The 24,407-nt window shown below is 41.7% G+C and overlaps 1 protein-coding gene across 1 annotated transcript; it reads left to right on the forward strand.

Moving 5' to 3' along the window:
- Positions 1 to 614: 614 nt before the first annotated feature.
- Positions 615 to 20,784, forward strand: LOC119742971 (mediator of RNA polymerase II transcription subunit 15-like). The gene is made up of 14 exons (XM_038219260.1): positions 615 to 823; positions 2,068 to 2,130; positions 3,106 to 3,268; positions 4,884 to 5,195; positions 5,493 to 6,588; positions 7,279 to 7,480; positions 8,571 to 8,723; positions 9,685 to 9,846; positions 11,570 to 11,720; positions 14,215 to 14,374; positions 14,706 to 14,813; positions 15,897 to 16,080; positions 16,984 to 17,193; positions 19,618 to 20,784. Exons 1-14 carry the CDS (start codon positions 759 to 761, stop codon positions 19,769 to 19,771), a joined length of 3,183 nt encoding a protein of 1,060 aa, XP_038075188.1. The 5' UTR covers positions 615 to 758; the 3' UTR covers positions 19,772 to 20,784.
- The last annotated feature ends 3,623 nt before the right edge of the window (positions 20,785 to 24,407 follow it).

Consider the following 24,407-nt stretch of genomic DNA (forward strand, 5'->3'; position numbering starts at 1 on the left):
AGTCAGGAATTTCCCCAAAAAGTCGGTCAACCCACCAAAAATTGAAAAGAAAATGAAAGATGACATGATGACCATCATTTTTCTGTGCATCCTGAATACCTGTGAGAGTCCTGAGTATTTTAAAAAGAATTTTGAAGTATGGGGATTAATCACTGGTGTCTGTGGGACGTTTTATATTGGCGTCGGCACCCTAATGGGTACGACCCATAGAGCACCCACTCTCAAATTTGTATCCTTGTGGAGACATTCCTTTGTTCTCGTGTAGTAAAGTGTTCAATTTTGAAAGTGAAGTTTCAAAATGCTCTTATTTTAACCAGAATTAGTTTCCTTGGCTGAAATTTGGACTTAATATCCCTTTTCTAAAACTCTTCCATTTGCGACAAATCAACCCACCTTGGAAATTCCTATTTTTTGAGTAAAACCCATATATCTATTTCGTGAAAACCTTGTGGAGACCTATTCATCTATAGAAAGTGCCCTGTGGAGACCTTTACAATGTTTTGTTCCCTATTGTGTGTGGGTCTCCACAAGGATACAAATTTGTAGTCTGTGGTACGACCACTAGACAAACACACAGTGACCGTATATCTGCAAGGGCGCCCTCAATAGTTAGACCGTTTTGAAATGTGCTGCAAGAGACAGTGCGAGTCGCGAGTGCCGTGCTGATGTACCACAATATTAATCTATTTACATTCTAATATCCTAAGTCCTAGTTCAACTGTTTTCAACAACCAAGTACCATTATTCAACATTGATAGATGGCTTCAGATAATGTTGAATTTTATGAACGCATGCAAAAACTACAGGCAATCCAACAACAGAGGTTTGTTGTTACCACTTACTGTTAGTTACTCATAAATTTGGAAATTGGAGTAGGCCTGCCGAGGTCCGTGGACATGGTGGAATAAAACTATAGTGGTCAGGTAGCTGGAGTTACCCAGCCCTGAGTTTTATCATTGGGTTGCTAATAGACAACCCAATGATAAAACTCAGGGCTGGGTAACTCCAGCTAGTGGTCAGGTAAATCTTAGGACTTCTTTATTATACAGCTCTATGGACTTGACAGGTGCTAGGTGTGCCTTTTCTACCATAGCCCCACTAGTGTGGCTCGAATATTGCTGCAGGGTACAGCGCAGCAATATCCGAGCAGTAGCCTAGTAGTATCAATCATTTTTGAATCTTCGACTTCGTAACAATATTTGTTTGGTTGGGTCCCTTGAGCTTGATCAAAATGTTGATGATAGACCATGGAGGAAGGTACTCCTACTAAGTACTATGTGCCTACTTAATCCTGGAACTATGATGCTCCGCTACTATGCAGGGCATCATAGTTCTAGGAGTAGGACATGTAGGAGGAAGGAGCATAGACGAATTACCTATCCTCGAACCTCCATAATCTGTGCAGGTAAATGCTTGCAACATGCATGCGTTGAACTTGAAGGTGAGTGCATAAAAATAGGATCGCATAGCTTTAGGGGGTCTAGTGTAGACCCACTAACTGGGGCGCTAGAACTCCTTTTTTGAGTTCTAGCGCCCCAGTTAGTCATGTTAGTGGGTCTAGGTCTTGTGATACGTCTAAAACTGTAGAAAGTAAAATTCCACTTTCTCAAACAGAAATTTCCCCAAAAAATCTTCCCTGGTTGATCCATCTTTAAAATTTGTGAAAAATGTGGGTTTTTTTTAGGACCTAGGCTCAGACCGACAATTTTTTTTTGGGAGAAACTTTGTACTCGCCAGCGTCTATCTTTGTGACATCGCGCACGTTGGGCACACACTTGATGTGACGATCGGCTACAAAACTGGTAACCCGTCAGTGTACATGCAAACCAAGCCATTTTACATTTACCAGTGTAACTGGTAGGCCTAGGTGGTAGACGTAAAACGGCTTTGCTGTGTGGACATTTATAATCTACTTTTAAATGCTCTTTCCAATTAATATTTTGTTTAAAACATGCAGGATCGCTTTTTATCGAATTGGGTGCATTCCAGGCTGTAATGTCCCTTTAAAGTTTGACTCAAACGTTGGGCACAAAAATTCCTAATGTTTTTTTTCTCTCTCTCTTTTAGAGAAAAACAGAGAATGAGTCTTGAGCAAGAATTCAACACGTACCTCAAGTCAGACAAGAGATTGTGAGTAAATCAAATAACCTGACTGTTGATTTTTCTCTTTCCATGCAGCAAGCTGTGCACATCCTTCAACTGAACCGAGCAAGCTGCTGTGATGAGTAATTTTATTAGTACATGTCCAACTTTTAGCAAATATTGACCCTTTAGTAGTCTGGTGGCATGACTATGGAGAGAATGTAGAAATAGAGACTAGGTACCAGATCGTCGTGTCAGTGCAACAAGGTCGTATCTCCTAAAATGGCATAAACGCAAAACGCGAGTTTTAGAATGTCAAAAGGTCGTATCTCACTTAAAATAACCCGGATGTGCACGCAAAGTTAATGGACGTGGAGATACGAACTTGTTGCACGGAGCGTATTCACGCGAGATACGACTTTGTTGCAGAATCAAGTTATGACCTTGTTGCACTGATGCGACGAGATGTTTCTTTTTTGACACGCTTGATTAATGCAGTAAAAGGGTGTTGGACTGGTTGTTTCATGTGCCATTACTGGCTGACCGGCTGCAGAAAGCCAGTGCTTGTGGCTTATGGCTTGCAGCTGTGCTGCAAAATACCTTGCATTTTTATCCCACTTGTACTAACTGACTGGCTGCCAGCTTGTGGCTTATGGCTTATGGCTTATAATGGCTTGCAGATTACCACAGCAAAATACCTTGCATTTTTTCCCCATTGTTAACTAGCTGACCGGCTGCCCAAAGCCACTGCTTGTGGCTTGCGGCTTTTGGCTTGCAGCTTACCGCAGTAAAACGTGTTGCATTTTAATCCCGTTTTTATACCTTGTGTTTGCGTGGTGTTGACAAAACGACTCATTTTGCATTGAAAATGTAAAGCAGCTAGTCAATAAAAAGCAGTATGCTATTACTAAATGTCTTTAGTTTTTTAACCATTTACCGAATAAAATGCCTCATTGTGATCTGTGAGATATGATGGAAAAAAAATTGAAAGTCTGAATCTTTCCAACCAACCCTTCCAAACAGAAACAAAGTGCGTGCCAGCAAACTGCAGAGTTACTGGACCAAAATCTGTGAGGATGAACGTCGAAGCCGTGCTCGCAACGAACAGCTCTTGCGGGAATATGACCGTGTGGAGGCTCACGTGGCTGCTCTGTCTGCCAGAACTGATAGGCTGAGATTGCTGAAGGTATGTCATTTTGCATAGCTCTATATACTCTGATTTGTAAAACAAAATTAGGGAGCAAGTTAACCCTAACTCCCTAGGCCTTTTTGCTAAGATGTAGCCTCAATCCTGCAAAATCCTGCAAATGGCCTCATGGAAAATGGCATATATACATGTAGCTTCAATCCTGCAAATTCTTCCATTATTTCTTGAATATGGTCCGTGGAGGGGTGACCACTGCCTGAATCCCGCAAAATCCTGCGGCAGTGAATGTCAATATACTGAGGCTTGGCCAGTGACATCCTGGAGCAGTACAGAGGATTTCAAGCATAATCCAGACCTATGTTTTTGCATGGCTGAGCAAAAACAACACGTGGTTCGGCCCAAGACCTTGACAAAGTGCATCCTACGAAATCAGTAACGCACTTTTGCCATGTAACCTCAATCCTCCAAATTCCTCCACTTTGGCAAAGAGGATTTTGATGGATTCAGGGCGGTTAGGTTTTACAATTCTAGGATCACTCTGCAAGAAACGTTGCCCATGATAATTTTTATTTATATATATATTTTTTTCGGTGGGGGGGGGGGGGGGGGGGGGTTAAAAACACTATGGTTAAAAGTATTATGATTTTATTAGGTCTTTTCACACTAGAGCCTCTCAACCTGGGTTGAACTCAACCCTGGGGGAACCCAGTGCCGCTTTGGGTTAAGTTTTATATTTTTCAACCCAGCGTTCAACCCCTTATCATTTCACAGTAGTTTTGTGCAAACCAAGCGTCTTTCGCTCGGTTACTACTATTTTGAACCCTGGCGAGACTTTCAACCCGGGTTGAAAATCTCAACCCTGGTCTGGAGCAGGGTTGAGTTCAACCTGGGGCGAAATCAATCTCAGGATTGATGCAGGGCATGGCGTAGGGTTGAACATTTTCAAGTGTGAAATGCAGCATGTTTTCAACCCTGCGTCAAGCCCGTGTCATCCCCAAGATCTAGTGTGAAAAGGCCTATAGAAACCCAACTTACTAAATAGCCTTAAAGCTATAGTCCATCATTTGTAATTAGTGCATTTTGTTCGTTTGAAGCAACAAAAGTGTTCAAAATCTAATGAAGGATACTGAACAACTTACTTGATGAAGTTTCAGCTCAGCTTCAGCTTTATATTCCGAGAAAAACAGCATTCTAGGATCTCAATTTCAAATCAAAAGCTGCTAAATCATGTTTCGAATTGTTTTGAATTGCAGCTTTACGCGATGTCGCGCACTGATCCGACGAATTATAGCAACCGCGCGTGCCTGTGCGTCGTTCCAATGCTTGTGCGCGCTGCGCCGAATAACAAAACAAACTACTAATTTAAATTTTCCTACGGTGCTTCTTAAGACGCACCGTTGGAAATGCCTTCTTTCGTTGATTACTTCAAAATGAGAGCTTGCCAGAAAGGATAATTTCACAGGGAGTTTAGTCCCCTTACTATCTTTCAACCAGTATGTTTTTCAACAATAATTACGCCAGTTACTTTTTTGGATAGCTGCAAATGATTGACTCGGGCTTTAAATTGATGGATATACTGCTCTTGCAGGCCTTCTTCCCGCACCCAAAATATATGGTCTCAGATCCAGTTAGCTCATTGTTTTGTGTTTTCAAGGATCAGTATGAGAAGCAGATGGAAATGATGTTCCCGCAGTGGCAGGAGCAAGTGGAGCTCAGGCGGCGACAGCAACTGCTGCAGCAACAGAAGGAGCAACAGCAACTTGCCCAGCAACTTCAGCATCTGCAGCAAGCACAAGGACGGCCACAGCAGCAGCAGCACTATCAGCCCCCAAATCAGCTGCCCGCACAGCAACAACGGCCAGCGCGATCCATACCACAACAGCAACTGGGTCATATGACGTTTTCTGGGTACCAGCAGCAGCAGCAGCAGTTGCAGCCACCAGTGCAACAGCACCCGTCTTTACAGGTAAAACCATGGCACATGTTTCACTCTTAACTGAAAATTGATTGGAATTTCACCCTTTTCCCGAAGTTTTTCCCTATAGTTATTTCTTTGCTGCATATTGCCGGTGTGTTATCAGGGCTCAGATTCATCATTGAAGTCACAGTAGCGCCAAAAACTTGCTTTGTGGAAGTTGCAAGGCGTAATGAGCTAAAATATAATCACAAACAATACCTTTGATTAGTAACCTGCTTTTGCAAAGATTAACTTTTTTTCTTTGCTGTGACTATGAAACTGTGCCTTGTTTTCTCGCCAATCTAGCCCATGGATTTGAACGGCGATTACCATCGCCTGCGACGTACCAGTCCACTTGTGCCTAACCTCCACGTCCAGCCAAACACACCACCCATTGGCACATCAGAAGATCCTCGCTATGCTAGCATCCGGTTTAGCACCCAACCACTGAGTAGTTTGGCATATGGGACCCCCACGATGGGACACGGGCAGCCAGCAAACACTCAAGCAGGCAACGAGTTTGATAACTATGAAGTGCCAAGCACGTTTGGAATGAGTCAACCTGTACTGCAGAATGGATCCTTAGGTAGCCAGGATCAGGCAAGCGGTATTGCATCATCAGGACAGGTTGGCTTAAGTGGGAAGGGTTCCAGTTTACAAGCACTGCCACCAAACACTGATGCAGGATACACGAAGCTCCGACCTGAAAGCCAAAGTCTCAAGTCTTTACCTGCAGCTGCACAGTCGAGTGGCGCATCTGTGTATACGGAAGTCCGGCATGGGGGATTCGCTGGAGTCACCCCGCAGATTGAAGCAACCCCCGAGCCAGAGCCTCATGGGATCGCACACAGTTCTGAGTCCCCAGGAACACACACGGCATCTGCAGGCGTTTCTGGTGGAGAGACCAGAGTGGAACTGCAACAAGATTTGAAGCATCAGCAACTAGCAGCAGCGGCCCAAGGCAGCATCAGCATGCAGGGCAGACAAGCACCACAGGTCCTGTTAGCTGATGATGACGACAGTATTGTGACTCCTCTAGATGAGGAGGATCTGTATCTCGAGCCATCGGCTACCGAGTCGGGTGGGGAGAAGCTCCAGCCCAAATCTAGTGAACTGCTGAAACCTGCAGAGCGTGCAAGCTCAGCCGTGAGTGCAAAGGCAATATCAACTGCCCGCACTGATCTTTTTACCTCAGAAGATGATGATGATGATGATGATGAATACGAAGGTGAAGATAGAGATGACAGCACAGAAAAGGAGGCCTTGCGAGATGCTCTGCAAAAACAGCTTAATCTCGGAGATGCTGCATCCGAAAGAAGACAAGCTGATGGAGTACAGAACAGAAAAGAGCCACAAGAACAAGCTAACTTGCCGAAAGAGGACATGTTAGGGAAGCATAATGGTAAGAAACCTTCACGTTTGCACTGCAGGGCTTAACTTCCTATTTATTTCTTAACACTTATTTCATCACGGCAAAGTAATCGAATGTCGATTTCAGCAAATTCAATGCATCGTGTTCAGCAATGCAGATAAAAATGAAGACAAATGACCAATCAGGTCGCAGAAGTGTCCTATACAAAAAAATTAAAATTTTAATCAGAATATGTATGATGGTATACTGAGTACATGTACATGATTGACCCTTCACTGTGTAAATTACTTGTTTAAGGGTGTGATCTAGCACAACCAGTGCATCTAATGCTTTGTGAATTGAATAGTTTTACAGAAAATGTTGATCCTTTGTAAAAAAAAAAAGACTGATGGGCAGATTGCTTAAAAACAAGGTCCCACTTTTAAAATTTACTAACAGATACTGAATTTGTTTCCTTTAAATCTTAAAACATGTAATTGTTGCACCCTTCGTTTGATAGTAGTTACTAGAAAAGAAGGGAAACTCGGACAATTTTAACAGTTCAATTATTTAAAATTTTTTTTTTTTTTTTTTATAGTTTTAAGCAAATGATTCCTGCCATTATTGTCATTTTGTTGTTTTCAAAGAGATGGATAATATAGCCCTCTTGCACTGATAGGATGAGATGACTATACATGCTCTCTTGCTGTCTCTAATGGTTTTCTCCTCTGTCACCGTTAGGTGGGAATCAACCACAACGGCTCCAGGAATCGAGTGCCCACGATGAGAAGAGTCAAGATGAAATCTCTGGGAGTGACGACAGTGAGATCGGCAGCGATATCAGCCTACCGCTGAGTGATACAGCTGAGGGAGCTGGTCCAGCGAACGGTCAGAAACCTTTGGGGAAGGACCAAGCGGCCAGCAAGTCGGATCAAGATGTCAGGTTAGTAGCACCTGGTATAGAGATTATTTTCGTTGAGGATATTCTTTTTCCCACGGTATGGCTGATGGGGTGATTTGTTGTCAATAAATAAGCGCATGATTAGTACTAGTTGAAACAGTTAGTATATTTTTGACTGATTCCTGATAGTAAAATTTGCAGATAAATGTTGACGATGTTTTTCGATTCCAAAGCGATTCTTCTCAGAACCACACAAAGTCCAAAAGTGATATATCTAAATGATGCAACTGCAAACTTAACATCAACAATTGTCCCAGACAGTTATGGAAGAGCTAGTGGTTTAACTGCCAAGTTAAGCCAGGGGTGTGAAATCTCAGCTTTAAAACTGATTTCAGCTTTTTTTGTTTTGGATTTTAACTTTTTCCCTCACTTGCTGTGTACAAAAGTATAGGAGATTTCCAAAGTTCAGTTTTTTTTACACCTTTTTCAGCTGTTTTCAGCTATTTTTATCAGTGGTCACTCACACCCCTGTTAAGCGCCATTGACTGTGTTCAGTAGTTGGATGAGAGACCATTCCATGTATTGTCCTGGTTGGTGGCTTGTCTGGGACATGATAGGGCTCCTTCAAGCCCACGTCTTTCGGATGGGACGTAAAACTGTAGGTCCTGTGCATATGTAATGCACATCAAACACCCAGGACACTTATCCAATTATTCTGGATCGGCTGCATAATGCGCCCTCTCTGAGCATGTCTGAGTAAAGTTGATGTGATGCGTGCAGTTGAACATGTTCATATGGAATTTGCGCAATATAAATGAATAAATTATTAATTTATGATTAATTATTATAACATCTATTGTTTTCAGTTTCATTGGTAACCAGTAGCTATTTTTCTTTCAAAAATTACAAAATATATGCATCCAAATTTCAGATGGATATATTGGTGCATTGGAAAAGCCTTTTAGAGGATTTACAGATGCCCAAAATAGAAGGAAAAAAGAGAGTAGTTTTTCGTTTTTATTTTTAATATCACTTTCAAATTGGGAAATTGTCAGGAGAAGAAAAACAAAATTTGTTTAAGAGTACAGAAGATCAATTATTCTAGTTTCCTGTTAATCATGCTTCGCAACAGGCCACAACCACAGGTTGCCATGGAAACAGTGACTGAGCAAGGCTTCTGGCGACTGGTGTCAGCGGTGGAACAGGAGATCGAGGAATCGGACAATATTGAGAAGATTTACAATTTCCCAGAGTGCACCACAGCCATCAAAACAGAAATTGTCAGGTATGGCGTGAACAATCCTAGTCTTTGGTGAAGTAATTTTTTTCAAACCTTGATATTGTCTAGTGTTTCACAGAAAAGTTTTGCCATTTTCAGTTTTTTACTCTGTAGAAGTTCTAATGCTGGTATTAACACCTCCTCTGTAGGTCAGGCTCATTCCTCAAAAACAGTTCACAAATAACCTCCTAATAGTTTCCCAGGAATACCTACTAAATTCAACTGAGTCCGACTGTTACCGACAATCCAACATGCCAAGTTGTTGGTACCTGAAAATATGAAATGACTGGCCTGCTCAATCCAACAGATTCCAACTGAGCGTTATTTTTCTGTTGCCTGCTGAATCCAACAGAATGTAACAGAATCCAACTGTCCATGTTATTGGTTTCCTGCTGGATCCAACAGAGTCCAACTTGGCGTTATTTATAATAATAATTGTGCTTATATAGGGCTTTCCATCGTTACTCAACAATCTCAAAGCGCCTTACAATTATTACCCCGTTCATCAGGCCATGGGACCACGCGGCAGCCGATATCAGCGCTCAATCGGTCCTCGACCCTCACAGGTACCCATTTATACTCCTGGGTGGAGAGAGGGAACTGTAGTTAAGTGTCTTGCCCAAGGGCACAAACACCATGTTCCTGGCACGGTTTGAATCCACGCACCTTCGTACATGAGTCCAACACCATAACCACTGGACCATGGCGTTTTACAGTTGCCTGCTGAATCCAACAGAATCTGACTATGTTCCCTTTTAGTTTCCTGCTGAATCCAACAGATTTCAACAGGAATATATACAAGGGGTTTACTGCCCAACAGGATTCAATGGAAATGTAAAATAGTTGGATCCTGTTGGATTGAGCAGGGTTAACCCTTTAAGTATCAAACTAATGTACAGATTACGTGCTATGGACTGTGCTACCAAGATTGTTCATTTCAAAACTTCTCTTCTTTTTGGAATGACAGGACTGCCAATAATAATGGCAGCTTGGATCATCTAGACCCCAATGCCATCAGTATGGTAGTCTTGGAACAGCTACAACAGATTGCACATGCTATGCCAGGAGAATGCCTGCTGTCTGATAAGCTACTGGACACCAAACGCACCATTACGGAGGTCACCATCAGGTAGAAATATTGAGGGGTGATAATGTAGTAACCAACGGATAACGTATCACTAACCGAAAACATCACACAGATTGACTGATATTGTATCACTAACCGATAATGTAACAAAAATTGATGTTACTACACGATCAGTCAATTTTTGTAACATTATCGGTTACGACCGATGATGTAACAACAATTGACTACAGTATCAGTTGTAACAGGGGGTCTTAGAAAGTCTCTTAAAAATGTTACTATTCTTTTTAGAAACAAGACATGTTGCTAGTCAGAACAATCAATCAAATAGGCATTTTCTGTGATACACAGTAAACTGGCGATAACTCAAAGTTGAATAACTCTAATCTCCGTTTATCGCTGTCAAGCGAATAGGATATTATGTACATGGATACCCCGTAACTCGAAATGCCCACTCCGGTACCTCCGTTTAGGTCAAACTTTTGTTTGGACAGTCCAAAAGAAAGCGCTGCCAAAACAGTCCCAAAGAAGAGTAAAAAGAGCCTTAAACGTTTTTCATGAGTCATATCTGCCCAACGCACTTCGTCGACTGCCGGCGTGCGGGCTACAATTGGGCCAGCGGTAGTGATCAGGCTAAGTCAAAAGCCAGGATTTGTTGTGGTTATGGGCTGGTTATTGAGACTAGTCTGATCACATTGGCAGCCTGACGTGGGGATGCTGCATGCATGCATACATGATGAGGCCTCTTGTTTTGCTACTGGGTACAATGTACTCGTGGTTTACCGGGTACCCGGTTCCCGTACAGTCAGTGCATTGGTGATTATGACGTTATGGAGCTTACCAAAACCTTGACCTAAAAGCCTTTCAAGAATTAATTTTTCAAATAAACTACAAAGGGAAACTGACTAGGTGCATTATAATAATTTTTAAAAGAAATTGACTGGAGCGGGGTAAAAGTAATGTGTATTTATAAAGCGCACATATCCACCAATATTGGTGCTCAAGGCCCTACAACATTATTACCCTGTTCATTGGGCTAATGAAACATTCCAATGCCATCTCAGCTCCCTGGGGAGTATACAGCTCCATGCTGCCATTTCAGAGCAAAGCAGCTAAAATCAACCACAATAACCATGTCTGCCCTCACACCTACCATTCACTCCTGGGTGGGGAGAAGCAATGAGTGACAAAGTGCCTTAACCAAGGGCACAGGCACCATAGCCGCAGGCTGGACTCGAACCCACAACCTACAGAATTACCCGCAGACCACATTTTCAATGCTCCAGACCACTAGCCACTGCACTATACCCGGGGTTTGAACCTGTGACCTCTGAATTGCTGTTCCGGTGCTCTTCCAACTGAGCTATCCAGCCCTACAATGTATGTTGGCGGTTCCCCAACTTGTCAATGGCTTAGTTCAAGGGGCACTAGTCAGAAGCCATAGACCCGTGTATGCCTTGTTTGCCATGTAGCCAGGGTTCACGCCGAAAGTCATGATGCTAGCAACATTAGCAATGTTGCAAACCTTGGAAAATGCAAATTGGGATCACTCGGAAAGGATATGGCTTTTTTTTTCAACTAAAAAAAAAAGTTATAATATTTTTTGCGTAAAACGTAATTACCACACACTTTTTCTGCCAATATGTAAACGTTACAGCTGAGCAAAATACCAAATTTTGTTTCCACTTATCCATCACCGTACTTCTGTGTAAATGGGCCCTTATATTTTCCTCATCCATTAGATATTGTCCATCTTTTCTTCCACCAGGTCCTTCTTGTACTCCTCGGCCCTAGCGTTCTGGGATAAACTCCTTCAGCACCTGGTCCTGCTCATCAGAAAGGGTGTGATGGATGCGGAGGAGGTGGCCAGCCTAGTGGCCCCTCGTCTCATCGGCAAAGACTCCACCATGGCTACCAAGGTTGGCTTAGTGCTGGAAACATAATAAAATGGATGTCTGTTGTAGGGGTGTAAATCCGAACCGGGTACCCAAGTACCCGACTGCTGATGTCAGGAACCGGTTCCAGATTATGGGATCAGATACCTGTAACCAACTTTACAAATTACTTAAAGGGAATATACATCATTTACTTTTGCTGTAATTTTCAGAAATGGATGGAACTGGGGGGTTGGAAATATATAGCAAATATAGTTACACTGACTTTTTGAGGTTTTGGGTTCGAAAATGGTATAAAAACCAAGAAAAACAATCATTTTCCTGTAGTCTGGTTCCCTGACTCCATATAAGAAGAAACAGAGCAGTTTACATACATTAGGGAATTGTAAGGTCAGGGAACCAGTCTAGCTTGCTCGTACCCGTTCATAGGTTTGTAATCGATTGCAAACAAGTGCGATGGTCAATTGGGGCCAGTATTTGAAAAAAAGCCAGTTGTTTCCAACGCTGATCGGCCGATCAGCGGTGGAAATTGATACAAAAATACCACTTTTCTTGAAAATGACAGTATATCAGGTGCCATGATTTTACAGGATGCTTTACACTGTCATTCACTAACAGTCCAGCAAGGTATTTCAAAATGATTTGGTAGTTTTATTTTTTGATGTTTGCAAATGTTGTATTTTCCCTTTAATAGTAACTTCCCAAACAATGAAAAAGAAAGATTTTTGATGCCATTTGCGTGGAATTTTAAAAATGAAAACCAGGATGCACGGAAAACCACAACAGATTTCACATTTATGTGCATTTAAACACGCAACAGATGATGCTTGCAAAAATCGCAGTTCAAGCTATGAAACCCCTTTAGACAACTTAACCCTAAAGGGGCCGGGTTATTTTGACCATCTCTCAGCCGGGGGGGGGGGGGGGGGGGGGGGGGGGGATTCCGCCCCCCCTAAGATCTCGGCCATCGAGTGACGAAAAATTTTGAAACTCAGCACATGCATAGAGCACCTCTTCCTAAACATGCCCAAGAAATTTCATGACTATAGGTCAAAGGGTTTAGGAATTATGGCTAATTAAATATTCATATGAGTGAATGGCAATTCTGCTCGGTGTACACGACGTATATGCGAAAATTCAGTTTTCACAGCGCGTAGCGCCGGAAAATTTTTCGCTACGTGCCAACCCGTGGTCCGATTTTTAAGTTTTTGGTATCAAAAGATGCGCAAAGCTCGAGGCTAAAAAGTCATAACAGCTCGGGTCGCGAAAAAAATTTTTTTAGAAGCTATCGCGGAAAAAGTTGAGGGGGGGGGGGGCGGATTCCACCCCCCCCCCCCCCCCCGGCCCCTTTAGGGTTAAGGGATTTGAATTTTGGGGTTGGGCTTCTTGGGATACCCGTGTTTTACTTCAATAGGGTTCCCAGTTACCGTACCACCTGTAAATGCACACCGCTAGTCTGTTGTGGTGCAGTCATTGGCAATTTGGACACCGAAGGGATGGGAGTGGCACATGAGGCAAAACACTTGGATTGTTTTACAACAGACAACAATTGTTATGCTATCCATTTATTATTTTCATAATTTTTGATAACAGTTTTTGGTCTCTATAGATGTGTTCCCCTTGCTATGTTTGAGTTTCATCCCGAATAAACGAAAACAGTTTTTTATCAGTTGCTATTTGCCTATCAATATGCAAGTTATTCAGTTTTGAATGAGACATCAAATGAAAAACCCACCGACGTTTAGTTGTTTAATTATTTCTTCCCAAAATTCAAATAATTGGTTGCCAGACAGTAATTTTGCTCTGGCAATGCAGGTTCAGTTGTGCGCAAAATGAAAGCCCTTCTCAGAGGGTTGCAGATACCCAAAATTGGAATAAGTAGTTAAAAAAAAACCCATTCAAGTTGAAAAGTCATTTGGATATGCAACTTTAGCTAAAATACACCCATCACGGAACCGAAAGTACTAGAAGTGTCTTCATCTTCAAGCAAACTTGAATCCTCGATCCTGATTGGTCAATCAATCCATGGCAACAACAGTGTGATATACTGTATTGCAAGGTCCATATCGCACACTGTGTATTGCGCTGTACCAAGATGCAAGCGACATCATTCCAGCTGCATGCACTAAACTGCTAAAACATGTTACTTCCAACTTTACTATGCCTCATGTTTGCTTGAAGATACATTTCTTATCGCGCTCGCTCTTGTGGAACACGGAAAACGTAGTGTGTGGAAGAAATATAGTCAATCCAAATAGATCTTGATTTCAGACAAACCGCATGTATATGTATTCAGTTTCCACTGACTAAACTGTGGAGTACTTTCAAACAGCTACAACAGTTGATCTTTCGTCAGCAAGTGGGTACAGTTGCTCCTAACCGTTTCAATGTTGATCTTTAATACAAATTTTAGGAATAATTCGTTTTGGCATGACGCTGGAGTTCAAGTCCAAGACAGGTTTCAAGTTTGTCATAATGATATCTGTCCTGATCTATCCCTTCCCACATGTCCCATCAGGCCTTTGATGTCATGTCAAGCATCTTAGAAAGACTTCATGAGCAGGAGGAGGACAGTCAGTTGGACGATACTTACTCCACCCTGCCCTCTGCTTCGGCCACACCCTCTCATCTGGACACGCCCCATGAGACAAGGGATCGACATCAGGCCCCTCCCGAAGGTCAGTTAATGTGGAAAAGTGTGCCTGCTGGCCCACTTTTTTTTATACTTGGATTGTATTCGTTCAATTCTTAAATGCTGGGACTTCAACATCACATTTTGTTACTACAAAAGGAAAAAAAATGGGACAAAATATTAAATGGTCCTATGTACCTTTTTTTTTCTGTCATATCTGTGTCCTTCACCATTGGAGGCTTGTGTGGATGCAGTGGCATTGCAGTGTTGCCTGTTTTCCTGGTCTGTGTAAGTAATCCCTTGTGGAAACTACCGCTGAAATAGTCAAGCAATTTTTACAAAGTTTTACGTTGCTGTCTGTTTCTTATTTTTTTCAGTGCCACCTCTGGACCTGGGCGATACCGGCGATCATGCAACGCCAGACCTAGAGACCGACCGAGTCAGCCATGACAGTTTCTTTGATGAACCTGCAGTGCCCCTCACAGGTACAAACAACATTTTCGTGTCTCTCTTCGTGAAATGTAAACTTTGTCATTCGATCAAATCTGAAAGTTAACCCATGCATAAAACTAAATCATTATTTTGATGCCTGGTAAAATACCTGTATGATTGCACTGATAAGAAATGAAATTAGAGATTATCAGAAAGTTTTATCTTTTGAAATTTCTCCATGTCGTATATGACACCTGAGGGAAACTGTTACTGTAATGTCACTTTAGGCATAAACTGTACCTGTACATTGTATACATTTTCTGTACAAGTTATGAACCTAAATTCTTCCTCATTGAAACAAGTAGGAAAGCATTTGCTCATTTCACGCAGATTTAATAATAGACGAAACCACTCCTGCAAACTTTTACTGTCTTTTTATCCCCATGGCTTTTCAGCCAGAAAGGGGGATATTGCGATAATGTATTCCTTCTTTGTGTCTGTGTGTATGTGCGTCTGGCGTTTGTTTATGGTGTAAATCGAGGACACACTCGTGCAACATCATCGATGAATCGAGGACAGAAACCAAATCGAGGACTCCTCGGTTGGAAAACATGTACAAAACCAATGAGAGCTGTTGCGAAAAAGTTAGAGTACAAACAAAGGAAAAGGGAAGAGGAACAAAAGAAAATCCTCGATTTACACCATAAACAAACTGGTATTGGTGTACATGTATGGCTTTAGAGGACAGACACAAAAAGGGAGAACAAAATATCCTTTCAGTCCTTGAGCTTTGGGTCTTTTGTTCAAAACGGTCCTCGATCGTACAGTTTTGTACTTAGTCTATGGGAGAGTGTTATATTAAAGGGACAAAGGGAAACACAAAGCATTGTCCTCGGGCGTATAGAAATTTGCCCTGCCTATTCTGCCTGTAACGCCCGAGACTGCCCAAGCACGCAATAGTTGTACGCAATCCTTGTGAATAAACACAATGAATTCATTATGAATATACACAGTGTAATACAATGTATTATACATGTAGCACCCTTAGAAATGGCATCTAGGAGAATGAAAAAAATATACACAGATAAATCCATGAAAAATGTACCGAACGAGGATTGTATCTGTTGTTATGACAGAGACCAAGGCTTACCAGCAGTTGATGCAGAGCTCCCAGGGTCACCCGGTAACCAGCCAGGACGGGAACCAGGGAAACAGTGATGTTGAGGAGGGAGTGGAGGGATTGTCAGACGATGATGAAGACGATGAAATAGAGAGAGCAACCAGACTAACTCCAGAGACGCCACCATCGTCCAGAAACAAGTAGGTTGGGTTAAGGGTTTCACTTTCAATGGCAGATCCAGGATTTTATAAAGGGGTAAGTCACAGCGATATTTGGGCCCTCTGTTGCTTGAACCATCCTGCTCATTAGTCAAGCAGTGACTGATACAGTTTCCTTGTTCGACTCCCAAATTTACCTTCTAACAAAATGAACCCTATCAGGGACATTTTTCTGCAAGATTTACAGGATTATTATTGAGATGAATCCTCAGCAGCTCTAAGCACCGTCGATATCAGAATTTCAATCATCAATATATATCGAAAATCCAATATCGGAAATCCAATATCGAGAATATTCGATATATCAATTATCCCATGTAAAAGTTAAAGACCTTAAAGATGACACTTATCCCCAACAAAGGCCCACATATCCACAGCTTTCTCTGGAGCATATTGCTCAAACTTTTAAAAACAATCTCAGCACTGACAGTTTGTCCAGAACGGGCGGTTTCTTTTGAGGTTTTACATTTGGGGAGACCGCGAATTTCAGTGAAGGCAGAGCACAAAGCGACGCCACTTGGCATTTTGCGATGTTTCTATTTTGAGTCACAAGCACAAGTTGCCGCCGACTTTTATTTTATTATACAGCAAATGTTAAACACAAAGGAAAAACAAAAACGGGAGGTTTATTTTGACAATAATCTTACGCATTTTCGATATTTTCGATATCATTCCTCAATATTGCAAATTTTGATATTTCGATATGATCAAAAAATTGCTATCGGCGATATCAATATCAAAATAATCTCGACTAATCGAGTAATATCGATATATCGATGATGCTTCAGCAGCTTCATGAAATTAAGCCTGGATCAAACAGTTTACTAATTTTTCACTATCTAGTGATGATATATAAAGCTTCCTGAACATCTTTCCACTCCACAGAAAGAGGAGAAACGTCTTGTCGTCTTTTGGAGGCAGCGGAAGCTTAGGCATCAGCTATGGGGATGATGACGAAGATAAGGATACAAGGGGCAACGCTGGCGCTGACGGTGGAGCGACCAAGCGATCCGAGGTGTCAGATCTTGTCAGCTCACCGTCCCCATCACCCAGCCCTAAAGGCTCTGGATATGTCCCGTCCGCCATGGAACAAAGGTTAGGGGTCAGGGGTCAGGGGTCAGACTAGGGGCGTGTCTGAATTACTTTGCCGCAGCTGGCAGTAACACACACATGTCTATGGGAAGTGGAGTAGGCAGTTTCAATGGGCTTAGTTGTCAGTTATTGCCGACCTATAGCCGAGCCATTCGGATGTGGTTTAAAGGGGAAATACAACATTTGCAAACATCAAAAAATAAAACTACCAAATCATTTTGAAATACCTTGCTGGACTGTTAGTGAATGACAGTGTAAAGCATCCTGTAAAATCATGGCACCTGGTGTACTGTCATTTTCAAGAAAAGTGGTATTTTTGTATCAATTTCCAACGCTGGTCGGCCGACCAGCGTTGGAAAAAAACTGTTTTTTTTTTCAAATACTGGCCCCAACTGACCATCGCACTTGTTTGCAATGGATTACACACTTATGAACGGGTACAAGCCAGCTAGACTGGTTCCCTGACCTTACAATCCCCAATGTATGTAAACTGCTCTGTTTCTTCTCATATGGAGTCAGGGAACCAGACTACAGGGAAATGATTGTTTTTCTTGGTTTTTATAGCATTTTCGAACCCAAAACCTCAAAAAAGTCAGTGTAACTATATTTGCTATATATATTTCCAACCCCCCAATTCCATCCATTTCTGAAAATTACAGCAAAAGCAAATGATGTATATTCCCTTTAAAGCTACAGTCCATCATTTGTAATTTGTGCATTTTGTTCGTTTGAAGCAACAAAAGAGTTCAAAATCTAATGAAGGATACTGAGCAACTAACCTGATGAAGTTTCAGCTAAGCTTCAGCTGTACATTCCGAGAAAAACAGCATTCTAATATCTCAATTTCAAATCAAAAGTTACTGAATCATGTTTTGAATTGTTTTGAATTGCAGCTATACGCGACGTCGCGCACTGATCCGACGAATTACAACAGCCGCGCGCGCGTGTGCGTCGTTCCAATACTTGTGCGCGCTGCGCTGAATAACAAAACGAACTACTAATTTAAATTTTCCTACGGTGCTTCTTAAGAATCACCGTTGGAAATGCCTTCTTTCGTTGATTACTTCAAAATGACAGCTTGCCAGAAAGAATAATTTCACAGGGAGTTTAGTTCCCTTACTATCTTTCAACCAAGTTTGTTTTTCAACAACAATTACGCCAGTTACTTTTCGGATGGCTGCAAAGGATGGACTCTAGCTTTAAGTGAATGCCTTATGGGCTTTGTGCACAAGTACTCCCTCACTGGTAAAAAAGGGAGAGTTTGGATGGGCCCTTTGGAAGAGACATTCAAACTCACAGCCAACGATGCCTGTCGCTCACATGAAGACGCTATGGCTATGTGCACATTTTAGGATAAAGAAAAAGTTGTGGGTGCTTTGCTTTATACCCTTCCGAACTAGCATGCACATGCATTGTGTCTGTCCACGGAGCTCTCAAATATGGTTAGAAAGCGCCCTTTTTTGTTGGCGCATGGAGCCCATTGTCTTGTCTCTCTAATAAGGACCAATCAAACTACCGCTGAATATACAACATTTGCTTTAGCTGTAATTTTCAGAAATTGATGGATTTGGGGGTTAGTATTTTATAGCAAATATTGTTAAACTGACTTGTTTGATGTTTTGGGTAAGTAGATGCTGGAAAATCAAGAAAAACAATCATTTTCTTGTAGTCTGGTTCCCTGATGCCACTTAACTTGAAATGCAGCAATTTATAGATGTTTATCAGGGAATCAGTCTAGCTGGCTTGTACCTTTTCACAGATGTGTAATCGATTGCAAGGAAAATGCAAACTAACTAAATATGATAAATTGGGAGCGGTATTTGAAAAAAAACACCAGTTTTTTTGTTGGCCGACCAGCATCGGAAATCGACACAAAACTACCACTGTTCTTGAAAATGACAGCACACCAGGTACCATGATTTCATAGGATGCTTTTGACTGTCATTCACTAACAGTCCAGTAAGGTATTTCATGGTAATTTGGTAGTTTTGTTTTTTGATGTTTGCAAATGTTGTATATTCCCTTCTTTCATTTACATGCACTTTTATATTAACCCATCATCTTTTTGGGGCATGAATTTTTAAAAGTTCATTTTAAATACGCTCTGTGCACACTTGTCACTTGTCAGGCATGAGATTTTTCAGACTTTTGTCTGAAATCAGACTTTTTAATCTGAGAGATTAGTATAGAAAGATATGCATCTTTCAGACATTTCATCAAGTTTCAGATTTTTTTCAAAATCGACAATCTCAATCCCTGACTTCATGCGTCGCATACACTGAGCCAATGGAAAATCTTATACAGTTTTTTATGTCAACAGGCATATGCTCTATATGCTGTTTTTAATTCATTGTGTGAAAGAACTTTTTATCCTGCCAATGTTTGGGTTACGTGTTGCTGGATATTTTCCCTATGCTTGCTTTATAGCTTGAAGTCTACCGGGCGGAGTGACCCCATGCAAAGGTCAGCTGCTTTCTGGGGTGAGGAGTCGGACATGGAGGAATCGGAGATGAGCGTTCCCATGGGAACGGGAACCCTGAAGTCAGACGATCTCAAGGATGATTTTGATTTCTATGACTGATCACTGAGACATTCATATATGCAAATATCTATCATTACCATTCCGAATTTATCCTTAACATTCCTTTCATAAAAAAAAATTAAATTGCTTTGAGTAAAGTACTTGATCATCTTGCGTATGACCCATGCAGCTGCCTTAAGAGAATATCCGACTCCATGAAATATGGACTCATTGGTAGTATTGCGCATGCGTAAGTACGATAATATGCTATTGTTAGGATCATATGGGAGAGTGACCTGTCACGTGCGAGGGATTAACCAATAATGGGGAAAAGAAGTCCGATTTTCATAGGAGTCGGATTTTCATATGACAACGGGTCTAAGTTGGTGAGCCAGGTCAGAGCATGATCCGTCATTAGGTGGCTTTCCTTGATGCCCCCTGAGAACCTCCTCAGCATGCAATCATACACAATATATGGGATGGTCTGGTCTGGGTGGTCACAATCGCATGCCAAGTTGTCCTGGAACTACCACTTGAAGAGATGATGTGCAGTCCTGGCTTGCAGGGTGCCAATCCTGTTTTACAGGCATGCAACTTTTCCTCAGATCCACTGATTTCCTCGTTTTTCACTTCTCATCAATTGAAAAACACTGTACAAAGTCTGGTGTGGTTTGGAGTGTCCTCATTTTTTTCCAAATTCCCAGTTGCATGCCTGGTTCTATGGTGGTCCACTGTCGCCTGCCAAGGCTGACACCTGGAGGCCCCACGGTAGGATCCTGTAAGAGGTCCTTCTTGGCAAATTCCCCGTTGTCCCAGAGACTGCGGCAGGCCTCCTTTGCAAATACATTGTCATTCAGTGACTGCAGAGACCCAGAAGGGTTTGCGATATTTTAGTCGCAGCTTGGGTTGATTATCTAGGTCCTTATGGATAGGTACCGGTAGGTCTGGGCTGGCTTCAATGCAGTCATATTTCTTCAGGGTCCTTGCCTTTCACTGTACATCAGGAGGTGTGATATTGGACAATACAGGGCGCCACTGGTAGGCACATTAGGTGATTTTTATTACTTCCAAGATGTCAGGCTGGCTTTCTGAAATTGAAAACTTTTTAAATATTGAAATAGGATGACCAGAAGTGGAGGTATTTCAGTTTTTTTAAGACAATACTGGTGCCTTTTTTATGTACAAAAATGCAGTACGTAATGGCGGTGGCACACTGTCCATGTTCAACCGACCAATAAGTGAATGCTGCATGACGCCACGCGTCACTGACACAGTGCGGCACGATTTGTTCCGCTCTAACATGCTGCGCTTCACTTGCGTTGGATTTGCAAAACGATCTTTTCAGTACTCAAAACATTGATCCGAAACAATATATTTTTGTTGGCTCAATGTCATGAATTTTTCTAAAATGAAGCTCAAATGTCTAAGTTTGCTTGTTACCGACAAGCAGTTGGATGCACAATCTCTTTTGCCCGTATTTTCATCACATTTTCATTGTGTACATTTACAAAACGGCTGATCGATGTGGATACTCACAAATGAAGTTTATCAGAGATTCCCGAATGAATATAATTTGACGCAGTAGGCTTTTAACCCATCAGAATGCACAGAAACAGGAAAAAATTAGTCGGTACTTTCTGTCAGAGTCGAGAAAAGTCCACGAAATCGGGCCGAAGTGCACTGACCCGATTGTCCGTGGATTGGCATACAAAGGTGTATGCACAGTGAATAGAGCACCTTGGGCATTGCGTTGCATTTTTAGTGATATCTTCAGAACTGGTTCGATTTCATTGATTTTTGGGTGGTATAACCCGAAAATCTCAGGAATTATGACGGGTAATAACTTTGGCCGTTATGTCCAGCTCCATTGGTTTTTGTCCACGGGGAAGTCGCTTGACGAATGATGCAAGTAGATAACTTTGTGGCGTTGAACTATGGCGTACTGTTGTGATATGTCTCAAGATTGAGAAAATTTGTCTGTTTTTTGATGTGGAAAAAAATGGACGATATGTACATAGTATTTTTAAACTTTTGACTTTTGTGTGTGTGCATTCAGTAACCTGTGTGTGATCAAGCTTGGCAGAAATCTTTATATTTCAATCAGAGACTTGTAAATTTTTGTTTTTCAAAATAGATGTTCTGTATAAAATGCGATTGTATTACCCTGCTTAAAGCCTTGCAAAATAAATGAAAACTGCACTCAAATAAAATAACTGAACACCATTCTTAAATTTATCACTGTTGTGTATTTTCTTTCAGTTTCGTACATTGTAAGAATACTGTTTCTCTGTAGAGTACGTACACTAGTCTGCTATCGTTTAAAACATTTATTTGACTTTGGAAAAAATGTTGCAACCCGACGCCACTTTTTTCTTCATATATCATCTCAATGAAGGTCAGTCATTGCAAAAACGATAAGACATGAATCTGTCGCTGAAAAACATTACCAATTTTGTTAGGAATACTTGGAAAATGTTCTTGCCTCTCCATAGACTTTGTACAAGTACACTACCGCTGAAGTGGCGTCAGGTTGCAACATTTTTTCCTTGACTTTTGTTAACGGGTGCGGGATATGAACCTGTTAACAATGATGCTAGTTTTGCTGAATGCATAACATTAACCGACTGGGAAACTGCCGTGGGGCTGACAAGCTCAATCGTTTAAAGGAGAAGACTATTGCATCCTGACGCCACTTTTTCCATCATCTCAATGAAGGTCAGTCTTTGCAAAAACGTTGAAAAGACATGAATCTGGGACGACTGAAACATTTCCAATTTTCTTGGAAAATACTTTGAAAATGCACTTGACTCTCCCATAGACTTCGTACACAACCAAAGAAGTGGCGTCTGGATGCTACATTCTTTCCACTTAAAGGCATATAAGATCATATGCTGTTCATGCATTTTGATCGTTGCCAATAATAACACCACTCACAATCTATAGAAGAATGTTCAAAACATATAAGATTTGAGGCTTTGCATGGTGGGGTATCGGTATCGTTTCGGTTTGCGGTAACACCATGTGGTAATAACTACTGCTTAGAAGATATTAGTTCTGAAAAGAACTTGTCCTGCTAATTATCAACTTTGCTAAGTAGGTTTTTTGTTCTGATAAGAACAGTCCTGCTGTAAGTTCGTATCAGAGAAGCTATTGAGATCCACAAACATGACACTGTCCCACAAGATATCGGCTATTTCATAAGCAACATTATGGCATTCAGTTATTCCAAGTTGCAACTTCCGTGGCTCACAGCCAACTGACACACCTGAGCGAGCAGGACGCTCAGCGGGCATCCCTCAACACAATGCCCAAGGCTCGCAGCCAACTGACACACCCGAGCGAGCAGGACGCTCAGCGGGCATCCCTCAACACAATGCCCATGTCTCACAACCAACTGACACACCCGAGCGAGCAGGGCATGCCCAGCAAGCACTCCCAATCCTAACAAATCCTACTTAAGGAGTAGCATCTCCAACTATCTTCAGTCTACTGACGATGACTAGAGCAGGCTAGTCGAAACGTTGAGACCAAAGACAAGTTCGTTTAGAACTTACAGCAGGACTGTTCTTATCAGAACAAAAAACTACTTAGCAAAGTTGATAATAAGCAGGACAAGTTCTTTTCAGAACTAATATCTTCTAAGCAGTAGTTATTACCACATGGTGTTACCGCAAACCGGAATGTTCAAAACCTTAAACCTGAGCGAGCAGGACGCTCAGCGGGCATCCCTCAACACAATGCCCAAGGCTCGCAGCCAACTGACACACCCGAGCGAGCAGGACGCTCAGCGGGCATCCCTCAACACAATGCCCATGTCTCACAACCAACTGACACACCCGAGCGAGCAGGGCATGCCCAGCAAGCACTCCCAATCCTAACAAATCCTACTTAAGGAGTAGCATCTCCAACTATCTTCAGTCTACTGACGATGACTAGAGCAGGCTAGTCGAAACGTTGAGACCAAAGACAAGTTCGTTTAGAACTTACAGCAGGACTGTTCTTATCAGAACAAAAAACTACTTAGCAAAGTTGATAATAAGCAGGACAAGTTCTTTTCAGAACTAATATCTTCTAAGCAGTAGTTATTACCACATGGTGTTACCGCAAACCGGAATGTTCAAAACCTTAAACCTGTTGAAGTTTCAGCTCGGTGAATCACATTTTTTTTAGGAAACAGTGAAAAACCATGCACAACCTTTTGATCACGAAACACAATTTCGTTTGTAGAACTCTATTTCCAAAAATCAGTCAATTGACTGATCGTTGGAATTGGAAATCACCTACATTTTCTTGATTTCATCTAAAAGACGGCAAGCCAGACAGGGTGTTTACCACTACAATCTTAAATTCAAGAAGTTTTTTGATAATTCGGTAGGTTACTTTTGGCATAAATGCAAATGATCCTATGTAGGCCTTTAAGCACTGGTATAATTGTTCAGCATGCTGCGTGGCCGTAGGGCGGGGCATGGCACAACAACCCTGGTCAGGGTGAGCCCATATGGAACTAAATAAGACAAATAATAAGGTAGTCACTAAATGACAAGTTGCACAAACATACACCAAGACTTGCAATAATGGACTCAAGCAAGCAGATTTTGGAAGATGCCTCCCAAATTATTAAAACAACACCAATGGAAATATTAACCAAAATAAGTATATGGAGCATTTGAACAAATAATTTAATGAGATAACCAAC

The sequence above is a fragment of the Patiria miniata genome, unplaced genomic scaffold, assembly GCF_015706575.1.
Source record: "Patiria miniata isolate m_02_andy unplaced genomic scaffold, ASM1570657v1 HiC_scaffold_6, whole genome shotgun sequence".
Classification (NCBI taxonomy): domain Eukaryota; kingdom Metazoa; phylum Echinodermata; class Asteroidea; order Valvatida; family Asterinidae; genus Patiria; species Patiria miniata.

Bases quoted from the DNA above. Each gene is read 5' to 3' on its own strand.
- LOC119742971 (XM_038219260.1), top strand. From the start codon at position 759: ATGGCTTCAGATAATGTTGAATTTTATGAACGCATGCAAAAACTACAG. The intron at 7,481-8,570 runs GTTAGTAGCACC...GCTTCGCAACAG, and splicing joins AAGTCGGATCAAGATGTCAG to GCCACAACCACAGGTTGCCA. The intron at 8,724-9,684 runs GTATGGCGTGAA...TTGGAATGACAG, and splicing joins ATCAAAACAGAAATTGTCAG to GACTGCCAATAATAATGGCA.